At 40.6% G+C, this 24343-nt stretch overlaps 1 protein-coding gene across 1 annotated transcript in view; it reads left to right on the top strand.

Moving 5' to 3' along the window:
* The window catches only part of LOC308661345 (vomeronasal type-2 receptor 26-like), a gene marked incomplete at both ends in the record, with an annotated part of 38651 nt that extends 20150 nt beyond the window's left edge, over nt 1-18501 (top strand). The window contains 5 exons of the mRNA XM_081316267.1: nt 6281-6988; nt 11938-12150; nt 14574-14849; nt 15617-15743; nt 17591-18501. Coding sequence (XP_081172393.1) covers nt 6281-6988; nt 11938-12150; nt 14574-14849; nt 15617-15743; nt 17591-18501 — 2235 coding nt within the window. The remainder of the gene's footprint in view (nt 1-6280; nt 6989-11937; nt 12151-14573; nt 14850-15616; nt 15744-17590) is intronic.
* Nucleotides 18502-24343: the final 5842 nt, after the last annotated feature.

Here is a 24343-nt window from a genome sequence, read left to right as displayed (position 1 = left end):
GATTTTTTTTTCACATTAGTGAACCTTATGCAACTTTAGGAATAAAACCCTTTGTTTTCATCATTCAAAATGTCAACAAGAATACCCTGCTTCTAGGAAATCTCACACTTGGCTACAACATCCATGACAACTCTTTGACTACGCTTGGCACTTCAGATGCCTTGCTGGACATGCTCTCTACTGGAAAGGCCAATGTTCCCAACTATAGCTGTGGAAGGAAGGACAGTCTTTTGGCTCTTCTTGATGCAGCTGACAGGGCGATCTCCATCCAGATGTCAACATTAGTAGGCACCTACAAAGTTTCACAGGTTTGTATGTTTTCCCCCCCTCTATTTGGTAAAGTAATTTGAGTAGTAGTGGATGTGTGATAGATCCAACCATATCTTCTGGTTGGAATTCAAGAGCTGCTTTTACTATGGCCATTGTAGGTATTGTGGCTGGAGATTGGGATACACAGTGGGGAGGGAGCAGGGTTAAAAATGATATATTCTCTCATGACATCAATCTCCATTGCATTGTGCACTTCTGCTGCACAATTGTGGTAGCAAGGAGAGACTCTGTATTCAATTACAGGGTCATCTATACAATAATAAGGTACAGCACTGATGGAAAGTTCACATTTTGTACATTATCTTACAAAATATAATGATATTTTCAATGCTGAACAAATCTCATATTCATGAAAAAAAACCCAAACTTAACTATTGTTGATAAAACATATATGTCTAATAGAGCAGTGTTTTTCAACCACTGTTCCGCGGCACACTAGTGTGCCGCGAGATGTTGCCTGGTGTGCCGTGGGAAAAATTGAAAAGTAATTATAAAATACTTTCTTTGTGTTTATTTGATTCCTATTCAAGAGAATTACTTTATATATAGTCAATATAGGCACAGAGTTAAATTTTTTAACATTTTCTAATGGTGGAGTGCCTCGTGATTTTTTTCATGAAACAAGTGTGCCTTTGCCCAAAAAAGGTTGAAAAACACTGTAATAGAGTCATAGTGACCACCACCATTATTTAACCACTATATTCTAAAAATTACAAGCATGTTAGTCAACATGTGGACTATATTTTACTCTAATGTATGCCTGATCAAATTAATCATAAAATGTTTAAAGACCAATAGACCCAGTGGAGAGAGGTTTCTACCAGTTGAACTATTAAAAATAGTGGAGTTGGGGAGAGAATGGGGCCAGCTGAGAGGCTTTGCAGGAGCCCTGCCAATTTGGCAGCAAGATGAGCATCTCCAGCAGCTGCCATGGGTCTTGTAGCAGGGCATGGCTCAGAGGAGGGAAGAAAAAGGAGGAGGAAGCCAAAAGAAGGGAGGAAGAGAGAAGGTTTGGTAGAGCTTGCCATTCTGAGCCAGCTGATCGAAGAGAGAGTAAGAAGGTGGGGTTTTCATGTTTGCTTTTTTGCTTCGTTACAGGCAAGCCAGGTGAAAGGGGGAGGGATAGAGAGAGAGAGAGTAGTTCCTGGAGCTGTTTGCTGGAAGTAGGCCAGACAGAGAAAGAGAGTGGGAATAGCTTACCAGACCTGTTGTTTGAAGCAGGAGACACACACACAGAGAGAGGGTGAGAGTGGCTGGTTGGAGCTTTTTGCTTGAAGCAGGCCAGGCAGAGAGAGAGAGAGGGGTGTGGGGGTGTGGGGGGGGGAAGTTGAAGCTTTATTGTTTCTTTCTCTTTTGTTGTGGGCAGGCCAGACAAAGAGAGGGGGAGAGGGTAATTTAGGGAGTTTTAATCCCTTTCCCACATTGGAATAAGTTAGGCAGAGGGAGAGTTAGGAAAGAGTTTGATGTACGTCTTTTAGTGGGAGGTAAGGGTTTTTTTTCTTTATAAGATCAGCTGGGGGAGATAATGAGGGATTACATGGAATGAGGTCAGAGAGGGGCGAGGAGAGTGGACAAGGGAGGTCTCTGCCAGTGCCAGAGATTGATTGCCATCATTCTAGGTAAGTTGTTGTCATCAAAGATGAATTAATATCATCCTGGGCATGTTGTTGCCACCAGAGACTGGCTACCATTGTTTTAGGCAAGTTGCTGTCACTAGAGACTGACCGCCATTGCTTTAGACAAGTTGTGTTACCAGAGAATGACCACCATTGTTCTGGGCAAGTTGTTACCACCAGAAGCTGATTAACATTGTTCTGGGCAAGTTGTTGTCATTAGAGATTGACTACCATCTTCCCTGTAAGTTCTTATTGCCTGAGATCAACCACCATCATCCCACATGAGTCACTTTCGAGAGAGAGTGACCATCACTGCCCCATGTGCGTGGCTGCCGATTGTGACTGAATAACACCATGTTACGTGCCCTGTTAGGCAGAAGTGCCAATGTGAGAGACCTCCTTGGGCTGGCGGCCACTTGGAGGGGAGGTCGGGAGGGCCCAGACTTAAGCGGGGTGGTGCTACATAAAAAAAATATCCCAAATTGTGAGTTCTCCTATTGGCTGGCTTAACATATAAATAATATCTGCTATATCCAATCTGGTGGAAGCTGGCAATACTATTTTCTATACATAAAAGAGAGAATAAAAGTAAATAGTAAATATTGGCCCTTTGGTCTATTAGATTTGTCTGAAATGATATGGAGTAAACATTTGTCTGAAATTGTATAAGGTTTCCTGCCTGAGCAGGCGTTTGGAGTTAGAAGACTTTCAAGGTCCCTTCCAACTCTGCTAATTCTATTCTATTCTATTCTATTCTATTCTATTCTATTCTATTCTATTCTATTCTATTCTATTCTATTCTATTCTATTCTATTCTATTCTATTCTATTCTATTCCATTCCACTCCACTCCACTCCACTCCACTCCACTCCACTCCACTCCACTCTACAACCATTCCATTCCATATTTTCTATTCTATTCTATTCTATTCTATTCTATTCTATTCTATTCTATTCTATTCTATTCTATTCTATTCTATTCTATTCTATTCTATTCTATTCTATTCTATTCTATTCTATTCTATTCTATCCCATCCCATCCCATCCTACTTCCTATTCCATCCCATCCCATCCCTATTCTATTCCTATTCTAATCTATTCCTATTCTATTCTATTCTATTCTAATTTCCTATTCCATCCCATCCCATCCTATTCTACTTCCTATTCCATCCCATCCCTATTCTATTCCTAATCTATTCCAATTCTATTCTAATTTCCTATTCCATCCCATTCCATCCTATCCTATTTTACTTCCTATTCCATACCATCCCATCCCATCCCTATTCTGTTCCTATTCTAATCTATTCCTATTCCTATTCCTATTCCTATTCTATTCTATTCTATTCTATTCTATTCTATTCTATTCTATTCTATTCTATTCTATTCTATTCTATTCTATTCTATTCTATTCTATTCTATTCTATTCTATTCCATCCCATCCCATCCCATCCTACTTCCTATTCCATCCCATCCCATCCCTATTCTATTCCTATTCTAATCTATTCCTATTCTATTCTATTCTATTCTAATTTCCTATTCCATCCCATCCCATCCTATTCTACTTCCTATTCCATCCCATCCCTATTCTATTCCTAATCTATTCCAATTCTATTCTAATTTCCTATTCCATCCCATTCCATCTTATCCTATTTTACTTCCTATTCCATACCATCCCATCCCATCCCTATTCTATTCCTATTCTAATCTATTCCTATTCCTAATTCTATTCTATTCTATTCTATTCTATTCTATTCTATTCTATTCTATTCTATTCTATTCTATTCTATTCTATTCTATTCTATTCTATTCTATTCTATTCTATTCTATTCTATTCTATTCTATTCCTTATTTTCTATTCTATTCTATTCTATTCTATTCTATTCTATTCTATTCTATTCTATTCTATTCTATTCTATTCTATTCTATTCTATTCTATTCTATTCTATTCTATTCTATTCTATTCTATTCCTTATATTCTATTCTATTCTATTCTATTCTATTCTATTCTATTCTATTCTATTCTATTCTATTCTATTCTATTCTATTCTATTCTATTCTATTCTATTCTATTCTATTCTATTCTATTCTATTCTATTCTATTCTATTCTATTCTATTCCATGGCATCCCATCCCATCCCATCCCACTCCACTCTATTCTAAATGTTGTGACTAAGATAAATGCTAAGGTCCTCTTTAGTACAATTGAGAGTGGGTAGATGAACAAAGAATAAAACCTCCTTTTTCCAGTTGGATGGAAGATGTCCATAGTGTTTTCTACATACGGATATGTAAAAGGATACAAAATGTACCTAGCAATTACTGCCCCATTGGTCAAATAGATATTGTGACTAAAAATAAATGCTAATTTCCTCTTGAGTAGAGTTGATAGAGTGGCCTTGCTGGTAGAAAAGTATATTATGTCTGTCAAATTCAAATTTTGACTAGAATGATGGGGTTGAAAGTCGGTCTTATTAGCAAGCTTCCAATGAATTACGCTCATACTTGCTTCAAGGTGTCTATACTGCATGCAATGCTCAAACCTGGTGTTAATAGACCTTTTTGCACAGCAGTCATTTCGGCATAAAATATAAGGACACGTATTGGTTTGTTGAAAGAAAAATCTTCATCGGGATCCAGTCCAAGCTGGGAATAAATAAAATGAAGACTGCTTTAGAAAGAAGGTTGTAGTTTATTGAAGAACAGAGCCAGACAGAATAGCTGGCCACATGTTGCTGGGGGTGGTGGGTTTTTCTACCTTGAACTTTGACCTGAGGCTCAGTCTGCCTTTCTGGTATTCTAATGGTGGTGGGTTAATCCTATTATGTCCTAAAGGTCATATCCTGCTTCCCTGGGCATGTGGCTGATTACTATGTCCTGTGTTGGATTTTTTGGTGTGAGGGGTTGTTGATTCTAGGGATCTTTGTCTTTCTAATCCCATCAGTTCTAAGCTTCCCAGCTCCAATCTTTCTGACAGGATTATCACATCTGCATTTCTACAGATCTGGTTTCTGTTTGGGGCAGAGAGACTTGGGGGGGCGGGCATGTTTCTGGGTAAGATTTCCCATTATTCTTTGGGGAAATATTCTGCCTTTTTAATATTCTCCAAAATATTTCTTTCAGGGGGGGGTGTAGTCTGTCTCCCACAGGTTTTAGCAAGGACAGTACTTAGGGTTCCATTTCATTTAGATTTATAGGAACCAGTTGTCAGCTGTTGCTCAAGCATGAGGGGAAGTCATCTTCCCATTTCTGAATACTGCATTTCTGTGTTTTCTGTTTCTATTCTAATAAGCAGACTCAGACATAGGTAAAGGTAAAGGTTCCCCCGCACATGTGTGCTAGTCGTTTCCAACTCTAGGGGCCGGTGCTCATCTCCGTTTCAAAGCCGAAGAGCCAGCGCTTGTCCGAGGACGTCTCCGTGGTCATGTGGCCGGCATGACTAGACGCCAAAGGCGCACAGAACGCTGTTACCTTCCCACCGGAGTGGTCCCTAATTTTCTACTTGCATTTTTACGTGCTTTCGAACTGCTAGGTTGGCAGAAGCTGGGACGAGTAACAGGTGCTCACTCTGTTACGCGGCACTCGGGATTTGACCCGCCAAACTGCCGACCTTCTGATCGACAAGCTCAGCGTCCTAACCCACTGAGCCACCGCGTCCCTTATACTCAGACATATATATGGTCATTATATCATTACTACAACAATATAAAAGGACTTCAACTGCTGTCCTCAGAATCAGAAATTGATAAAATTTCTTCTTTGTCTAAAATCAGGTCATATAATTATTGGTATAAAATTAAAGCTAGGAAATCTGACAGTGTCCCCAAATTGTGTCTGTTAGAACAGACAAAATTACAATTAAAAACCTCTTGGATTATACAACTGGCAAATTACACAAGGGCCTGTTACATGACCCCCTATTTTTTTTAACAATTGAAAAAGAATGTAGAGAGAATGCTGTACAAAGAATTTTGGATATAGAAGCAGAGAAGGATGTAGCAATGTTCAAAAATTAAATATAAAATGGCTCTTCATTGGAACAATATAGTAACATCTTTATTATGATTATTGCTACTCTGTTGCTTTGCATGTACACTGAAAGCTTCTACACTGGAGACAAAATCCTTGTGTGTCTAATAACACTCAGCCAAATAAAGTATTCATTCATCTGCATTTGTGAAGCTAATTGTGGTAAATTATAAGGATGATAAATACAATTTGCATTTTCAAAAAACTAATCTGATATGGTCATTAAAATCAAGTAGGATTTATTTAAACCTGATATTTTGTATTTGATCTGACCTCAAAAATAAATATAATGCTTCATTGTTTTTTCAGATCAGGGACAGAGTTGCTTCAGAGACTCTGAGCGATAAAAGCAAATTCCCTTTTTTCCACCAGATGCTGCCCAAAGAAGGGTTTCAGTATGCAGCAATTGTCCAACTGCTCCTGCATTTCAGATGGACCTTGATTGGTCTCCTTGCTCCAGACACAGAGGAGGGAGAGAATTTCATGATTACTTTTACTCCTTTGGTTGTTAGGAATGGAATTTGTGTTGTTGTATCACAACTATTCACAATGACTTATTATCCATTACCACTCAGGGAAGCCAGTTCTAAGTGGAGACAAGTCAATGTCTTTGTTCACTTCATAGAATATATTATTGTGTACCACACATTTTATTCTTTCCAAGTATCGCTTCAAGATTTGTCAGGTTCCATTGAAGGGAAAGTCTGGATCACCACAACATTGGGAAAATATTTAATGTTTCACCATGGGAAGCTCAAATACATTCACAGTATTTGGAACTTTGATTTTCTGCAAAGTATAAAGCCAAAATATGGTGCTTTTGAACCCTATCCCTCTTTGGATTACCGGTTTGAACCTCAGAATTTTTACTGTTCTTTTTCAAAGCATGTCTTTTCTATCAAGGGGAGGAGAAGATGCACCCAAAAACGTCCATTGAAGACCCAACAGAAAAAGGACAGTGACTCTCTTTACCTTATCTTTAAGACTTTGGCCCATGCCTTGAAGGCTGCATATTTGGCCAGATCCTGGAGGACATGAAAGCAGGCCCACAGGACATTGGTTGCTCCAAGGCTGCAGCCATGGCAGGTATGGGGTCCCAACAAGAAACCAAAAAGCTAAGTTCTTTTAAAGAAGGAATTCATAAGAGAAGGAGGAGAGCCCTCTCAACCTCCTTGTGCTACAAATGAGCAAGAGATTTCACCAATCTAATTGCTTGGAGAATAATTTACCAAGAAACTAGCACCAGATATACTTTGATAGTAAACACTGATATATATATATATATATATATATATATATATATATATATATATATATATATATATATATATATATATATATATATATATATATATATATATATATATATATATATATATATATATATATATATATATATATTAGGGAGGCTTAGGGAGACTTGACAAATACTTCACACACACACACACACACACACACACACACAGTATATATACTGTACCTTGAATCTCACCCGGAGGGCAACTGGAAGCCAATGCAGCTCGCGGATTGTGGCATTTGGAGACTTGACAACATAAGGATGTTCTCCATAACAATGGAGAACTGGAAACCTGTATCTATTGCAAACCTATGCACATGGACTAGATCCTGAGCTTTGCAAGAAACCACCCCACCACACACGAAAGAAACTGTGTCCAGACTCTCTTCAAAAGGGCCAGAACACACTGTAGTACCACAACATTAAGAAAAGTGGAAGAGAAATGGCTGCTTGACATCTTTCTACATAACGGCTACCCAAAAAACTTCATATTCTGAAAAAAAAACAGCACCCAAACCACAACACACCACACAACCAACTACCACACTAAAACTATCTGTACCATACACAAAGGGATGGTGTTGGAAATGACAGCCAGAATTCTCTAACCCCTAGGAATAGCAATAGCCCACAAACCCACAGCCAAACTCAGCCAGGAATTATCCAAAACCAAAGATAAAGTACAGAGACCCTCCTTCTGCCAGAGACCCTCAGATCTGTCCCACTCCTGCCCAGGCCCCCATAGGCACCCTTGATGCAAACGATGTAGAGCTGGCCATGCCCACCCAGTAGGCCATACACACTCTAGCCACGCCCACCCAGTAGGCCATGCCCACCCAGGCCATACCCACCCGGCCCCCTGAGGCAATCGCAATGCTGATGCGGCCCTCAATGAAATTGAGTTTGACACCCCTGCTCTACAGGTTGTTGTTAGCTGCGAAGTCGTGTCCGACCCATCACGACCCTATGGACAACATTCCTCCAGGCCTTCCTGTCCTCTACCATCTTCTGGAGTCCATTTAAGCTCACGCCTACTGCTTCAGTGACTCCATCCAGCCACCTCATTCTCTGTCGTCCCCTTCTTCTATTGCCCTCGATCTTTCCCAGCATTAGGCTCTTCTCCAGTGAGTCCTTCCTTCTCATTAGGTGGCCAAAGTATTTGAGTTTTAGCTTCAGGATCTGGCCTTCTAAAGAGCAGTCAGGATTGATCTCCTCTAGCACTGACCGGTTTGATCGCCTTGCAGTCCAAGGGACTCGCAGGAGTCTTCTCCAGCACCATAGTTCAAAGGCCTCAATTCTTTGGCGCTCAGCCTTTCTTATGGTCCAACTTTCACTGCCATACATTGCAACTGGGAAGACCATAGCCTTGACTATACGCACTTTTGTTGACAGGGTGATGTCTCTGCTTTTTAGTGTGCTGTCTAGATTTGCCATGGCTTTCCTCCCCAGGAGCAAGCGTCTTTTAATTTCTTGGCTACAGTCCCCATCTGCAGTGATCTTGGAGCCCAGGAAAATAAAATCTGTCACTACCTCCATTTCTTCCCCATCTATTTGCCAGGAATTGAGAGGGCCAGATGCCATGATCTTGGTTTTCTTAATGTTAAGTTTCAACCCAACTTTTGCACTCTCCTTCTTCACCCGCAACAAGAGGCTCTTTAGTTCTTCTTCACTTTCTGCCATTAGAGTGGTATCATCTGCGTATCTAAGGTTGTTGATATTTCTTCCGGCAATCTTAATTCCAACTTTTGATTCATCTAGCCCTGCCTTTCTCATGATGTGCTCTGCATATAAGTTAAATAGGCAGGGCGACAGTATACAGCCTTGCCGGACTCCTTTCCCAATTTTGAACCAATCAGTGGTTCCATGTCCAGTTCTCACTGTTGCTTCTTGACCCGCATATAGGTTTCTCAAGAGACAAATAAGATGGTCTGGTACTCCCATCTCTTTAAGAACTTGCCACAGTTTGTTATGATCCACACAATCAAAGGCTTTAGCATAGTCAATGAAGCAGAAGTAGATGTTTTTCTGGAACTCCCTAGCTTTCTCCATGATCCAGCGTATGTTGGCAATTTGATCTCTAGTTCCTCTGCCTCTTCGAAATCCTGCCTGTACTTCTGGTAGTTCTCGATCCACATACTGCTGAAGTCTAGCTTGTAGGATTTTAAGCATGACTTTACTAGCATGAGAAATGAGTGCAATGGTGCGATAGTTTGAACATTCTTTGGCACTGCCTTTCTTTGGAATTGGAATGTAAACTGATCTTTTCCAATCCTGTGGCCACTGTTGAGTTTTCCAAATTTGCTGGCAAATTGAGTGTAGCACTTTTACTGCACTGTCTTTTAAGATTTTGAATAGCTCAGCTGGAATACTGTCACCTCCACTAGCTTTGTTGTTGCTCAGCTTTTCTAAGGCCCACTTCACTTCACATTCTAGGATGTCTGGCTCGAGGTCAGTGACCACCTCATTGTGATTATCAGGGACATTAAGCTCATTCTTGTATAGTTCTTCTGTGTAATTTTGCCACCTCTTCTTAATCTCTTCTGCCTCTGTTAGGTCCCTGCCATTTTGGTCCTTTATCATGCCCATTTTTGCATTAAACGTTCCCTTCATCTGTCCAATTTTCTTGAAAAGATCTCTGGTCCTCCCTATTCTATTGTTTTCTTCTATTTCTTTGCACTGTTCATTTAAGAAGGCATTCTTATCTCTTCTAGCTATTCTCTGGAATTCTGCATTCAATTGGGCATATGTATGTTTTTCTCCCTTGCCTTTCGCTTCCCTCCTTTCCTTAGCTATTTGCAAAGCTTCCTCAGACAGCCATTTTGCTTTCTTGCATTTCTTTTTCTTTGGGATGGTTTTGGTTGCTACCTGTTGTACAATGTCGCGAACCTCTGTCCATAGTTCTTCAGGCACTCTGTCTATCAGATCTTATTCCTTAAATCTATTTGTCACCTCTACTGTATATTCAACAGGGATATGATTTAATTCATACCTGAGTGGCCTAGTGCTTTTCCCTACTTTCTTCAGTTTAAGCTTAAACTTTGCAAGGAGAAGCTCATGGTCTGAGCCACAGTCAGCTCCTGGTCTTGTTTTTACTGACTGTATAGAGCTTCTCCATCTTTGGCTGCAGAGCATAAAGTCAATCTGATTTCTGTGTTGACCGTCTGGTGATGTCCATGTGTAGAGCCGTCTCTTGGGTTGTTGGAAAAGAGTGTTTGCTATGACCATCGTATTCTCTTGACAAAATTCTATCAGCCTGTGCCCTGCTTCATTTTGTACTCCAAGGCCAAACTTGCCTGTTATTCCAGTTATCTTTTGGCTTCCTACTTTAGCATTCCAATCCCCCATGATGATAAGGACATCATTTTTTGGTGTTAGTTCTATAAGGTGCTGTAGGGCTTCATAGAACCGGTCAATTTCATCCTCTTCAGCACTGGTGGTTGGGGCATAGACTTGGACTACTGTGATATTGAATGGTTTGCCTTGGATTCGAACTGAGATCATTCTGTCATTTTGAGGATTGTATCCCAGTATTGCTTTTCCTACTCTTTTATTGACTATGAAGGCTACTCCATTTCTTCTGAGGGATTCTTGCCCGCAGTAGTATACCTGATGGTCATCTGAATTAAATTCACCCATTCCTGTCCATTTTAGTTCGCTGATACCTAAGATGTCGATGTTCAGTCTTGTCATTTCTTGTTTGACCACGTCCAGCTTTCCTTGATTCATGGATCTTACATTCCAGGTTCCTATGGAGAAAAAATCTTTACAGCATCGGACTTTCCTTTCACCACCAGACACATCCACAGCTGAGCGTCCTTTCGGCTTTGGCCCAGTCGCTTCATTCTTTCTGGCGCTACTAGTACTAGCCCTCTGCTCTTCCCCAGTAGCAAATTGGACGCCTTCTGACCTGAGGGGCTCATCTTCCAGCGTCATATCATTTTGCCTTTTGGTACTGTCCATAGGGTTTTCATGGCAAAGATACTGGAGTGGGTTGCCATTTCCTTCTCCAGTGGATCACGTTTTGTCAGAACTCTCGGCTATGACCTGTCCGTCTTGGGTGGCCCTGCACGGCATAGCTCATAGCTTCATTGAATTACGCAAGCCCCTTCGCCACGACAAGGCAGTAATCCATGAAGGGGGCTCTACAGGAATCCCAGTTAAATATTGTCTGACTGGTGACTGCTCAGTCTTTACATTAAGCCAACCAGTTAACAATTAATTGATGGAATGACTTGCCTCCATAAGTTATGGGTGCTCCAACACTGGAGGTTTTTAGGAAGAGATTGGACAACATTTTCTGAAATGGTATAGGGTTTTCTGTTTGAACAGTGGGTGGACTAGACGACCTCCAAGGTCCCTTCCAGCTCTATTCTGACTGATTAAAGTGTTAGTATTTTTTTATTTTTTTTATTTTAATTCCATTTATATCCTGCCCTTCTCCGAAGACTCAGGGCGGCTTACAAGCTTAGCAGTACCACTTTATAAAGCCTTAGTAAGATCACATTTAGAGTACTGCATCCAGTTTTGGTCACCATGTTATAAAAAATGTTATTCTCTCATCTCAGTGTCTTCCCAGCATCTTTCAAATGAGGCCATGTACCCAAATCTTCATGGGTTGCTCAATGGAGGTTTTCTCACACTTTAAAATTCCTGCACATTCCCATTCTAGTTCCATCCCTTTCTGGAGAAGAATGAGTTCTACAATCTTTCAGAGAAGAAACTGTACTTGGATCAAAATGGAGAAGTAACTGCAGATATGGACATTGAGTGCTTGGTGGTTTTGCCCGGGATGAGATTGATGAAAATGAAACTGGGAAGTATTGAAAGACAGAAACTTATTATAAACCAAACAACTCTTTCATTGCTAAATTTGCTAAACAGGGTAGGTAAATATCGCTGTATTTTCTCTCTCTCTCTTTTCTAAAGATTAGGACCCTTTTCAAGTGGATTAACGCTAGTCACCCTGGTGGATGACCTTCACTCAGAGTTGAACATACAGAAGAGAAAACTTAACATTTTGTTGGATTGTTTGTGGGGATTTCAGTACTATTTACAAAGGTGTCCTTCAGATGCCATGATTAAAGAAACTGTTTTAAACAGATTCAGCCATATCCAAAATTAGATGCTGGGTGATTATTCTTTAGGATGGAGACCATGGATCAAACTGCTGAGAAATATTCAAGTGCTGGCATTTGTATTGCTAATAGCCTCAGGTTCTTTTAACCAGTGTCTGCATTAAGGTTCAGACTGAACCAGATGAAATATAGTTGTGACTGGTTAGAGATTCTGTTGGTCCTCATGGGAAACAAGCTTCACCTTGTCCAGATTGGGGAATGTCTCCTTTGAAAGGTCACTGATGTTCTATAATGTTTATAAGAAGCCCAAATCTGGCCAGAGTTATCCATGTCTCTCTTTCATCCTATTAGGATGAGCCATAAGTCTTCTGCTCCCCTGAAGAAGGTCCAAACATTTAAGTTCACATGAACTCATAAAAACTGTTTATGATGTGAGATAATTCCTTGACTTAGAAAACTGAAGCATTGAAAGAAGAGTTTGATCCTTTCTCATTTTGGAAATAACAAGGAAGAATTTGAAAGGAAATGCTACTTAGATTTGGGCTTTGGCTTGTAAGAGGGCACTTAATCTGAAAAATCTAGAATACAATTTTTTATCTTTATTGTTAGCTACCTTGTCTCTTTGGGCAAAAAGGAAGATACAAATTTAATAAGAAATGTAGGTTTTTCCATGCCAGTTGCTGTGCTCTAATTATAGTTCTTCAGTAGAAGAAATCCAGATACAGGGCTGGATGTTAGAAATATTATGTTCGGGCCAGTGGTGGGATTCATATATGTGAACAACCGGTTCTCTGTGTGGATGCCGCTTCCGGAAGTCCATTCTGGGCCTGGGCAACAAAAAATTAGCTACCGGTTCTGCCGAAGTGGTGCGAACCAGCTGAATCCCACCACTGGTTCTGGCACAAGTCTCATACTCTTGTCCCATTTGCTGAAGATGAAAAGGTGCCTGACTTGCCCTTTTAGAGGGACAAGTTCTCATGACCTCTCCTGCACCTTATCTCACCCCAATTCTAGAAACTAGGGAGTCAGTTTTTGTTGTGATTCAGGGTCAGCCTGTGGGTTCAGCAGTTGGGTCGGACGACTCAGAGGAGGAGGGGGGTGTTGAAGAGCTTGCTGAGGGGGTTGGAGAGCTTGCTGATGAGAGCCCTCAGCCAGGCCCCTCCCACCTGGTCACGACGGAGACCCAGCTGTGTGAGCCTGACAGCGTGGATGAAGATGACCCACAGCTGGCCCTGTTCAAGGACGCCCGACGCAGGAGGCAGTCAATCAGGAGTAAACAGAGGAAGGCAATGGGGCACCTTGGAAGGAGGCAGAGAGAAGCCACGCCCTGAACTGTATAAAAGGGGAATGCGTGGGAGGGCTGGTTTGCTGAAGGCAACCGCTTGTATAGCTCCTGTTTCATGGTTCGTGTCTTGTTTTGCTCTGTTTTATGTTAATAAATTTGGCAGGCTTAGTTCCAGCCTCTTGCCGTTTGTAAAGGGGTTGTCCCTGCCTTTTCTGCAGGGCCGGTAGCAGGCTGGTACAGAACAGTTTTAGTCTTAGTTCACCAGCATGAGAGCCATATGAATTGAAGAAAGAAACGCACAGGTAAAGAAAGCTCTAATGCTTAAGGATTTTTCCTCCTTTATATCTTAATTGGGAGAACAGTTTGGGACTACTGAAAAAAGGGGATCAGTTTTTCCGATATTTTATATACTCCAGAAGAAACCTGTCTGGATCCTACTGGTCAGAAATTTATTTCTTTATTGCAATGTCATTTTTATTTAATAAATCTAATAGATTAATAATTTAATAAATCTTTTTATAATAATTTATTTTCCAAAAATTATTGCAATATCATCATGCTATACTTTAAAAGAAGAATGGAGAAAGCGTATTAACGAGGCTTTGAGGAGGAACTGAACTGGCTGTTACTTAAGGCTTAAATCTTTTGTCAGTTCCATCCCTCCAGACCTTCTTAAGTGGAAAAATCCTTTGTTTCAATGTTAGATGCTCAAAGCAAAAGGGAGGAACTAAATGAACAATCTGTCAGTAATTATTTCTCTTAAATCTGCTTGGAATGAGTCAGTGATTTCACATTTACCTAAATGAAGCCCAGGCACTATTTGGCTAATGTTCATGTCTATATCTATTTTCCATGGATGATTACCGTATTTTTCGGACCATAAGACACACTTTTTTCACCCAAAAAGTGTGGGGGGGAAACGAGGCTGTGTCTTATGGTCCGAAGGTGTGGTACCCCAGATTCTGCTCCTCCCCCATCGCTCTGCTGATCAGCTGGGAGGCTGAGACACCGGATTTTATCCACAGACCAGAGGAGAACACCGTTGATCAAGTGGGAGTCTGGGATTCCGGATCCAACGCCGCCAGCCAGCTGGAAGTCCCGGTGGGTGCCCCGACACCGCCGAACAACCGGGAGCATTGGCAACCTTCTCTGGGGGCTGCCAGTCAGCTGGGAGCCTGGGGCTTGACGGCCGCTCCTGCCCAAAGGCACCAGCACTCCCAGGTGACTGGCGGCCACGAGAAGGTTGCCGATGCTCCCGGCTGTTCGGCGGCAGTGGGGCCTCCCGCCCGAACTTCCAGCTGGCCGGTGGCATCGGATCTGGACTCCCAGCCTCCCACCTGATTAGCGGTGTTCTCCTTTGGTCTGCGGCTTAAATCTGGAGTCTCAGCAGGCAGGAGCCCAGGATCAGTGTTTCTGAATGGGATTTCTAAGTTCAACTCAGCTGATCCTGGGCTTCTGCCCAGCTCACTTGCTTGTGGAAAAGAGGCTGCTTGCTAAGTGAGCCCAGGATCAGCTGAGTCATGCTGAGAAATCCCACTCAAAAATGCTGATCCTGGGCTGCTGCCCAGCTCATTTAGCAAGCAGCCTCTTTTCTGCAAGCAAGTGAGCCAGGCAGGAGCCCAGGCGACACCAGCACTTGCGGCTTTTCCGCAGCACAGAACCGAGGGCTGCTTCATTCCCACTCATCCTCTCACAGGACTCGGGCTGCCTGCACTGGTGAGAAATGCAGCGCTTCTTTTTCTGCAGTGGTGGAGTGCAGGTGTTGCTTGAGAAAGACTCCGCGAGACGCACCTTTGTAACACGTTTCCCCTTCTTTTATATATCGGAGGTTTGAAAGGCAAGCTGCTCCCAGGGTGTAAAAGTAGAATCCAAATTCTTGTTTTCCTGCTCTAAAAACTGGGTGCGTCTTATGGTCAGGAGCGTCTTATGGTCCCAAAAATACGGTACTTCTAACAATGTTTTTTGGCATTCCTTGATTTTCTGTTTAGTCTCTGCCTCAGTCCCAATGTGTGGAAAATTGTCATCCTGGATTTGTCAAGCAAAAACGAGAAGGAGAGCCTGCTTGCTGCTACGACTGTGTTCCTTGTCCTGAGGGGACCATCTCTACTCAGGAAGGTGAGGGACACCAAAGATAATAAATGACAGGTTATGTAGAAGTGGATTCATCCAAAACACTGTCATGGAGATATCAGTTAAAAAGACAGATTTAAGTACATTTTTTTTGTTTGTTTATCTTTAAACTGCACATTTTTTTTTATCTAGAGGGAGGAATAACAGAAAGGCTTTGAGGGAGGGCCTGGGAAGAGATAGGAGGGTTTGGCAGATTTGGCAAGCTTCTCTACTGCCAGAGAAAATATCTCTTCTGCTTTTTACTTTGGATATGTCCTTCTATATTTATCACTCTAGATACATCTGTGTTATTTGAAATTTGAGGAATCATTTTCCTGGAATGATTATTACAATGTGTTATATTGTAGTAATATAACTTAGAACTAAGGAGAAATTTCCTGGCAGTTAGAACAATTAATGAGTGGAACAGCTTGCCTCTCAAGGTTGTGAATGCTCTAACACTGGAAGTTTTTAAGAAGAGATTGGACAACCATTTGTCTGAAATGATGTTATTTGTCTGAAACTCTGTTATTCTGTTATATATAGGCCTCTGCTTGAAGATTATTGCTGGTCCACAATGAGGTGGTATGGACCATTATGGGTGGACCTCATTACATCCATATTACCACTAGTAGTAGTCATTCCTAGTAGTTATTCAAGTCCTCAATGGAACTGCATCTACATGGAAGGAAGTGTGTAGTGGGGTGCCCCAGGGCTCTGTTCTGGGTCCAGTGCTCTTCAACATCTTCATCAACGATTTGGGTGAAGGGATAGACGGGGAAATCATCAAATTTGCAGACAACACCAAGCTGGCAGGAATAGCCAATACTCCAGAACATTGCCTTAAAATACAGGAAGATCTGGACAGACTCAAACACTGGGCGCTAAGAAAATGAAATTCAGTGGTGAAAAAAGTAAGGTTCTGCATTTAGGCAGGAAAAATCAAATGCACAGGTATAGTTTTGGTGGTACCTGGCTCAATAGTATTAACTGTGAGAGGGATCTCTGAGTCCTAGTGGACAATCACTTAAATATGAGCCAGCAGTGTGCTGCAGCCGCCAAAAAAGCCAACACAGTGCTAGGCTGCATTAACAGAGGGATAGAATCAAGATCACGTGAAGTACTAATACCACTTTACAATGCCTTGGTAAGGCCACACCTGGAATACTGCATCCAGTTTTGGTCACCACGATGTAAAAAAGATGTCGAGACTCTAGAAAGAGTACAGAGAAGAGCAACAAAGATGATTGGGGGGCTGGAGGCTAAAACATATAGGGAATGGTTGCTGGAATTGGGTATGTGTAGTTTAACGAAGAGAAGGGTGAGGGGTGACATGATAGCAGTGTTCCAATATCTCAGGGGCTGCCAAGAAGAAGGAGGAGGAGGAGGAGGAGGAGGAGGAGGAGGAGGAGGAGGAGGAGGAGGAGGAGAAGGAGAAGGAGAAGTAGTAGTAGTAGTAGTTGCAAGACTAGCTTTCTCTATCTGGCAAATTAATTTCAAAAGAATAGCATCTGGAGTCCAGCATATTAAAAAGTGCACTGTGACAGGACCCAGGAAATGTTTGTAGAAAGTTTGAATGGTTCATTAGTTACCTCTAATAATGTAGGTTCCTATGCAGGTTCTGGAAATTACACAAGATGTCACTCAGGTCACGAATTCTCCAGTTTCAAAGATTATAAAAATAATTGGTGGTTTTTTTTAAGAAAATGCTATTTTTCTTTCCTTTTTCTATGGAGATTTTAAGCAATGCTTCTTGGAAAATGCTGCTTGTCACAGTTGTTGTTGCAAGAAGATATTTCTTGAAATGCAAAATAACAGAATATTGAAGAAATATTACCTTTTGGTTTATTCAGATACAGAAAAATGCACCAAGTGTCTCGATGATAAATATCCAAATGAGGACCAAATCCAATGTATCCCCAAAAATATAACCTTCCTTTTTTATGGAGAACATCTGGGCATCATCCTGGTTTTGTTTTCCCTATTCTTGTTCCTAGCCACAGGCTTCGTTTTAATCATATTCATTAAATACCGAGAAACTCCCATTGTCAAAGCCAACAACCGGGACCTCTCCTACATCCTTCTGATCTCCCTCCTGCTTTGTTTTTTGTCTCCTTTTCTCTTCATTGGCCAACCAAGGAAAGCCACCTGCCTTCTCCGACAAACGGTGTTCAGCATTGTCTTCTCAGTTGCCATTTCTTCTCTCTTGGCCAAAACAATCATGGTGGTTCTGGCTTTCCTGGCCACAAAACCAGGAAACCGAGTGAAGAGATGGTTGGGGAAGAGCTTGGCCAACTCCATCATCCTTTCTTGTTCTGCTGTCCAAATTATCATCTGCTCCATCTGGCTTGGAGTTTCTCCTCCATTCCGTGACTCTGATTTTCACTCCCAGCCTGGAGAGATCATCCTGCAATGCAGTGAAGGCTCTATTTCCATGTTTTATATCACCCTCAGCTACCTGGGCTTCTTAGCTGCCATTTGCTTCACGGTGGCCTTCCTAGCCAGGAATCTCCCTGGAGCCTTTAATGAAGCCAAGCTGATCACCTTCAGCATGCTGGTCTTCTGCAGTGTCTGGGTGAGTTTTGTGCCCACCTACCTGAGCACCAAAGGGAAATACATGGTGGCTGTTCAGGTCTTCTCCATCTTGGCCTCCAGTGCTGGTCTGCTGGGCTGCGTCTTCATTCCCAAGTGCTACATTATTATTCTGAGGCCAGACCTGAATACAAAAGAGCAGCTTACGACCAGAAGAAATGTGAACATATGAGATAGAGGAATTTCAACTCTCAACATGTTCCAACAGGCCAAGCATGGAAATTCTTCCAAGTTCTCCCCATACATAGTTTATAGTTTATAGTTTATAGTTTATTTGATTTATATACCGCCCTTCTCCTTGGTGGGACTCAGGGCGGTTCACAGGGCATACATAAGAAACACTATACAAAAATTAAAAAGAATTAAATCCATGCCCAATTAAAACAGAAGTACAGATTAAAAACAATTAAAAGCCCATAATCCCCCATCAGGCCAGACCAGCTAATTCGAACAGATGGGTCTTCAGGCCCCGACGGAAAGTTCGAAGGTCTGGTGCCTCATGTCTGGTGTCATGAGCAGTGGCAAAGATTTTGGTTGAAATAATTAAAAGGCAATTGGAATATAGCCTCCCCCATCTTTGTCCAATATAATTGCAAGATGCCAGCTTAGTTTTTATTTATTTATTTATTTTAATTCCATTTATATCCCGCCCTTCTCCGAAGACTCAGGGCGGCTTACAAGCTTAGCAGTTCTTTTGAGCAGTCCAATTAGCATATCTGTACTTTGTCCTTAACCTACCTGAGGTCTGAAATGCCACACTCCAAATATTTAAAACCTGACCCTGGTTGAATGAGAATGTTGTTGATATACCAGAAATATTTTCTGGAGGGGGGGTCTTCCAAAGTTCCATCATTTTAATTTTACCATAGGTTATCAGCCATTCTTTGTACTATTGTACTGTTGGACATTTCCAAATCTACAAAGTTTTCCAACAAAAGCCCATGATGTAATCTCTGGAAATCTGTTTTAGTTGATTTTGTTTGAGAACCAAAACTAGCAGCATCCCAGGCAATCTTTCCTTGTGTCCCTATCATTTCACCCCCTCCAGGTTTCCTGAGATGTTCAATATGTTTGTGTTTCTGTGTGCTTGTGTCAGTGGAGAGGGGAGGGAAAGTAGGGCATTGCTGAGTCTGACAACATAGGCAATCTTACCTTGAAACATCATCCTTTCCCATCCTGTCCCCAGAGAATCAAAATGATTTTTATGTTCCTTGGACATTAAATCTTCATTCATTTTTTTTAGATTTATATCCCAAATTACTTCAGCTTCTTAAAGTAGTGGATATAGTTTATTTTTTCATTCCATCCAATCACTTTTAGAGATAAGGATTGAATAATTGTCATGAAGACTTCAATGAATATTATGAACTGGGTCACCCTGCTTTTCACTCAATATCTTGACTGCTGCATCACATTTGATCTGAACTCTGTCTTAACTATGGTTAGGTTTCCAAGATTCCGTAGATTCTCCTCCACAGTCCATTCTAAAATTTCTCTTCATCTTTTGGAAAAATGGATGAATTTTAAAGGAAATCTGTTTCTTAAGACACTCAAATTTATAAAATTGCTTCTGTTGCTTATCCAAATCCTGCGTTGACACTAAAACCACTTGGTGTTTTCACAGTGTTTGGTCTTGGTTTGCAAGAACTTTTCACCAGTTTGGTAGCCCTCCTAAACTTAAACAATTTCCTAAGAGGGATAAGCTGGATTTCCTGCCAAAGTAATTTGCTGTCATGTATCCCTGGCCACCACCACACGAGCATCTGTCAGATGAGGCTGTGCATCCCCAATCTGCATGGGCACCTTGGTGGAGGTATTTTCAAGTCTAAACATGGGTGAGGTGCTACAGGCTTAACAACAGGCTTTGTTACTAGAGGCTCTGAACTTTCCTTGTTTTAGGCACCCATCTATCTGCAAGCACAGTTGAATGAATTCTTCTGTCATGCCTGGACATTCAATTTGGGCTAAGAATCTCTTCTGTCAACCTTTCTTGAAATTGGTCAGTCAGAGCAACTTCATTCCTAGCTCGTTCTTGGTAACTGAGACAGAAAACATTGTTTTTTTTATGTAAAATTTTAGGCTATATTATTAGTATTTGAAAAGGTGATGTAGCACATTTAACATGGCAGTCTAGGCCTCTGTTTTAACTTCAGAAAAACAGGTATTTCTTTTTTTTTATTGAAAAGTTTTACAGTACATTTTATCTTTAACAATCCCCCCTCCCCCCACCCCTACCTAACCCTCCCTGTCCCTCCCCCCCATTTCCCCCTCCCCCCCCCGACTTCCCAGAGCTAAGTACAAGGTATAAAAACAAAGAACAATCATAAACATCCATATGCTAACAACAATAAACTATTAACTCTATCGCCCTCTAGCTCATATGAAATGACTACAAGCAATACTAATATTACATATAAAAAGAAAAAAAGAAAAAAGAAAAAAGAAAAGAAAACTTATTCAAATGCTAAATGAAACTTTTTAGTCCCATATTTGTTCTGGATATAATCAATCCATTTTTTCCACTCCATAATGTAACGTTCTTGCGAATGATCTTTCAAGTAAGCCGAGATCTTTGCCATCTCTGCCAGGTCAGAAACTTTTAGGGTCCATTCTTCTATAGTCGGCAGTTCCTCCTTCTTCCAATATTGACCTATTAAAAGTCTTGCTGCTGTAATTAAATTCAACATCAACTTAGTGTCCACAACAGTAGCATCTGTAATTATGCCCAACAAAAACAATTGCGGACAAAACTTTATCCTTTGCTTGAAGATCTTCTGCATATTCCACCAAATTTTTATCCAAAAAGCCTTAACCTTTTTGCAGGTCCACCATATATGAAAATATGTTGCATCTTCGCCACCACACCTCCAACATTTTGGCTGATAGTTCGGATACATACTTGCAAGCTTTTTAGGATCTAAATGCCATCTATAAAACATTTTATAAAAGTTCTCTCTTAGATTTTGGGCTTGTGTAAATTTTACGTTCCTCACCCATATCTTTTCCCACGTGTCCATTGTAATAACTTCTTGGATATTCTGGGCCCATTTTATCATACAATCTTTAACAAGTTCTGCTTCTGAGTCAATTTCTATCAATGCAAGATATATCCGTTTAATATGTGCTGGACCCTGATTTCTAATTTGCTTTATCAAATTTTCATCAGTCATTGCAAAACCAATTTTCTGATCTTCTTTCCACCTGGCCCGTAACTGAGTATATTGAAACCAAGTTTGAACAATCTTCTCATCTCGCAAGAGGTTGTACGGCTTTAAACACCAGACATTTCTTTCCAAACTTAAAATCTCCTTATACGTAGTCACATCATGTTTGAAGCCAACATTTATGTTTTCTATTGCGTGCTTTGGAATTGCCCACAACGGCATCTTATAATCTAGCTTATGTCTGTACTTCTTCCAAACTCTCAACAATGCCTGTCTTAAAATATGCACTTTAAACACATTATCTACCTTCTTATCATACAACAAATATGCATGCCAGCCAAATAACAAGTCATGGCCCTCAAGATTTAATAATCTCTCTTGTGTCCAGTTAATCCAATCACTTATTCCTGATAACGCAGCAGCTTCATAATATAATTTAAGATTAGGCATTTTAAGACCACCTCTTTCACGAGTATCCTGCATAATCTTAAGTTTAACTCGTGGCCTTTTCCCTGCCCAAACAAATTTATTGATACCCCATTGCCATTCTTCCAAATTAGAATCTTTTTTAAGAACCGGTATCATTTGAAATAAAAATAAAAATTTAGGCAGGACATTCATTTTCACTGCTGCAATTCTTCCCAACAAAGACAATTGCAATTTTTCCCAGCTCTCCAATTCTTTTTGAATTTTTCTCCATAACTTTTCATAGTTATTTTTATATAACTTTGTATTAGAGGGTGACAAATACACCCCTAAATATTTGACCCTTTTAACAATCTCAAATCCAGTTAATCCTTCTAAAAGGGCCTTTTGCGATACTGTCATATTTTTGGCCAAAATTTTGGTTTTTTGTGCGTTAACCTTAAATCCAGAAACCTTCCCATATTGCATTATTATCTCCATCAGGTCCACAACAGAGTTTTCTGGCTGAGTCACTGTAACAACCAGGTCGTCTGCAAACGCCCTCAGTCTATAATCCTGATCTCTAATTTGAATACCCTTAATTTTTTCCGAGTTCCGTATTTTTATCAATAATACCTCCAATGTTAAAACAAATAATAAAGGTGATAACGGACACCCTTGTCTTGTGCCCTTCTCAATATTGCATACTTCAGTCAAACTATTGTTAACTATTATTCGGGCAGTTTGTTTTTGATATAATGCCCTAATTGGTTGCAAAAATTTATCCCCAAAATTCATTTTATCTAAAACTTTCATCAAAAATTGCCAATTCAATTGATCAAAAGCTTTTTCAGCATCTAAAAAGATTAGCGCCGCAGGGATCTGGTTGTTCCTTTCCAAAAACTCCACCACATCAACTATGTGCCTCACATTATTTTTCATTTGTCTACCACTTATAAACCCAGTTTGATCCCCATGAATCACCTGTTGCAGAACCCTCATCAATCTATTAGCTAACACCTTGGCAAATATCTTGTAATCTGTATTTAAAAGTGATATCGGTCTATAGTTTTTTTACTTGAGTAGCATCTTGATCTTCCTTCGGAATCAAAGAAATAAAAGCAGTTCTCCAAGACGGAGGCACCTTTCCCCCTCTCTGAATTGTCTGGAACAGTTCCTTTAACGGCTTTATCAGCTCCAATTGTAAATTTTTGTAGTAGGCCGCAGTCAAACCATCCGTGCCTGGCGCTTTATCCACCTTCAGTTCCTTAATTGCTATAAGAATTTCTTCTTCTGTTATCAATTGATTAATCTCCTCCTTTTGTGCTTGCGAAAAACAGGTATTTCTTAATCAAAGCCATTTATTTTGGTGTAAAAGCCTGTATTTTTAGCACAAAACAACAGAATATATTCTGAATGTCCTTGAATATACATGCAGGTTTTAAGGAAGATAAAACCCAACTTGGAAAGAGTAATCTAACCTGTAAATTTTGTCACTTGAGGAACATTATCTAGAATCAATTTTTTCTCTCGTTCAACCATCACATGTAATCAATTTTTGTTTGATCACTTACTTTCCAACCTATCACATATTCCAAATGTGTGTATCATTTGTTTGTACACCCTATCAAATAGACTTGATCACCTTTAATAAATGCTTTTTGCTTTGCCTGAATTATTTGATGATTTGAATTTTCAGGTGGACAAAGAAGCCCCTTTGCAAAGGCAAGAATGTCTCAAACTCAGAGGTCAAGTTCATATCAGCTCCACACCAGGCTTAGATTGCCTGAATTTGGAGACAACAACGTTCAACTTATACATCTTTTTTTCAGTATTTAGCCCTGTTATCTTCTTCTCTTGACTGATGTCTCCGTTCAAGTCTTGTTTCGAGTTTCAGCCTTGCATATACATTCAATGCAGGATTTCCTGAGAGAATATGAGTTTTATTTTCAGGTATCAGGGATAGGAAAGTATTGAGGAGTGTCAAACATAGCCAAGGCCTGACTGCAAAGTGTCTTTATCAAAGAGAAGCACGCAAAAGAATAATCTAATACAGTATATATATCTGGGCTGATTGCATATTAGGCAGTGTTATTTGCCTCTTGAGCCACAAGGTCTCTCTCGCTCTGTTAGCTTTCTGCAAGGGAAGATATGTTTCAAATGTTAACTATTTAGATTACCTTGCTAGGCCCCAAACATGGGGCAAATCTTTATTTCCTGTTTTCAGCCTATCTTGAAGGCCATCGAACAGGCTGCAGTCACACCGGACAGTTCATATATTTGTGTAAATTACTAACAAAGAATTAAAGGGAAACTGAAGATGCATTTCTGACTCTTTAGTCTTCATCAGTCAGCTATACCCTTCTGAGATTCGAACCTGGGCTGATTGCATATTAGGCAGTGTTATTTGCCTCTTGAGCCACAAGGTCTCTCTCGCTCTGTTAG

Source organism: Vipera berus (genome assembly GCF_964194415.1).
Source record: "Vipera berus genome assembly, chromosome: 2".
In the NCBI taxonomy this organism is placed as follows: Eukaryota; Metazoa; Chordata; class Lepidosauria; order Squamata; family Viperidae; genus Vipera; species Vipera berus.
The sequence above is the reverse complement of the archived record's forward strand: the minus strand, read 5'-3'. Positions and strand labels throughout refer to the sequence as shown.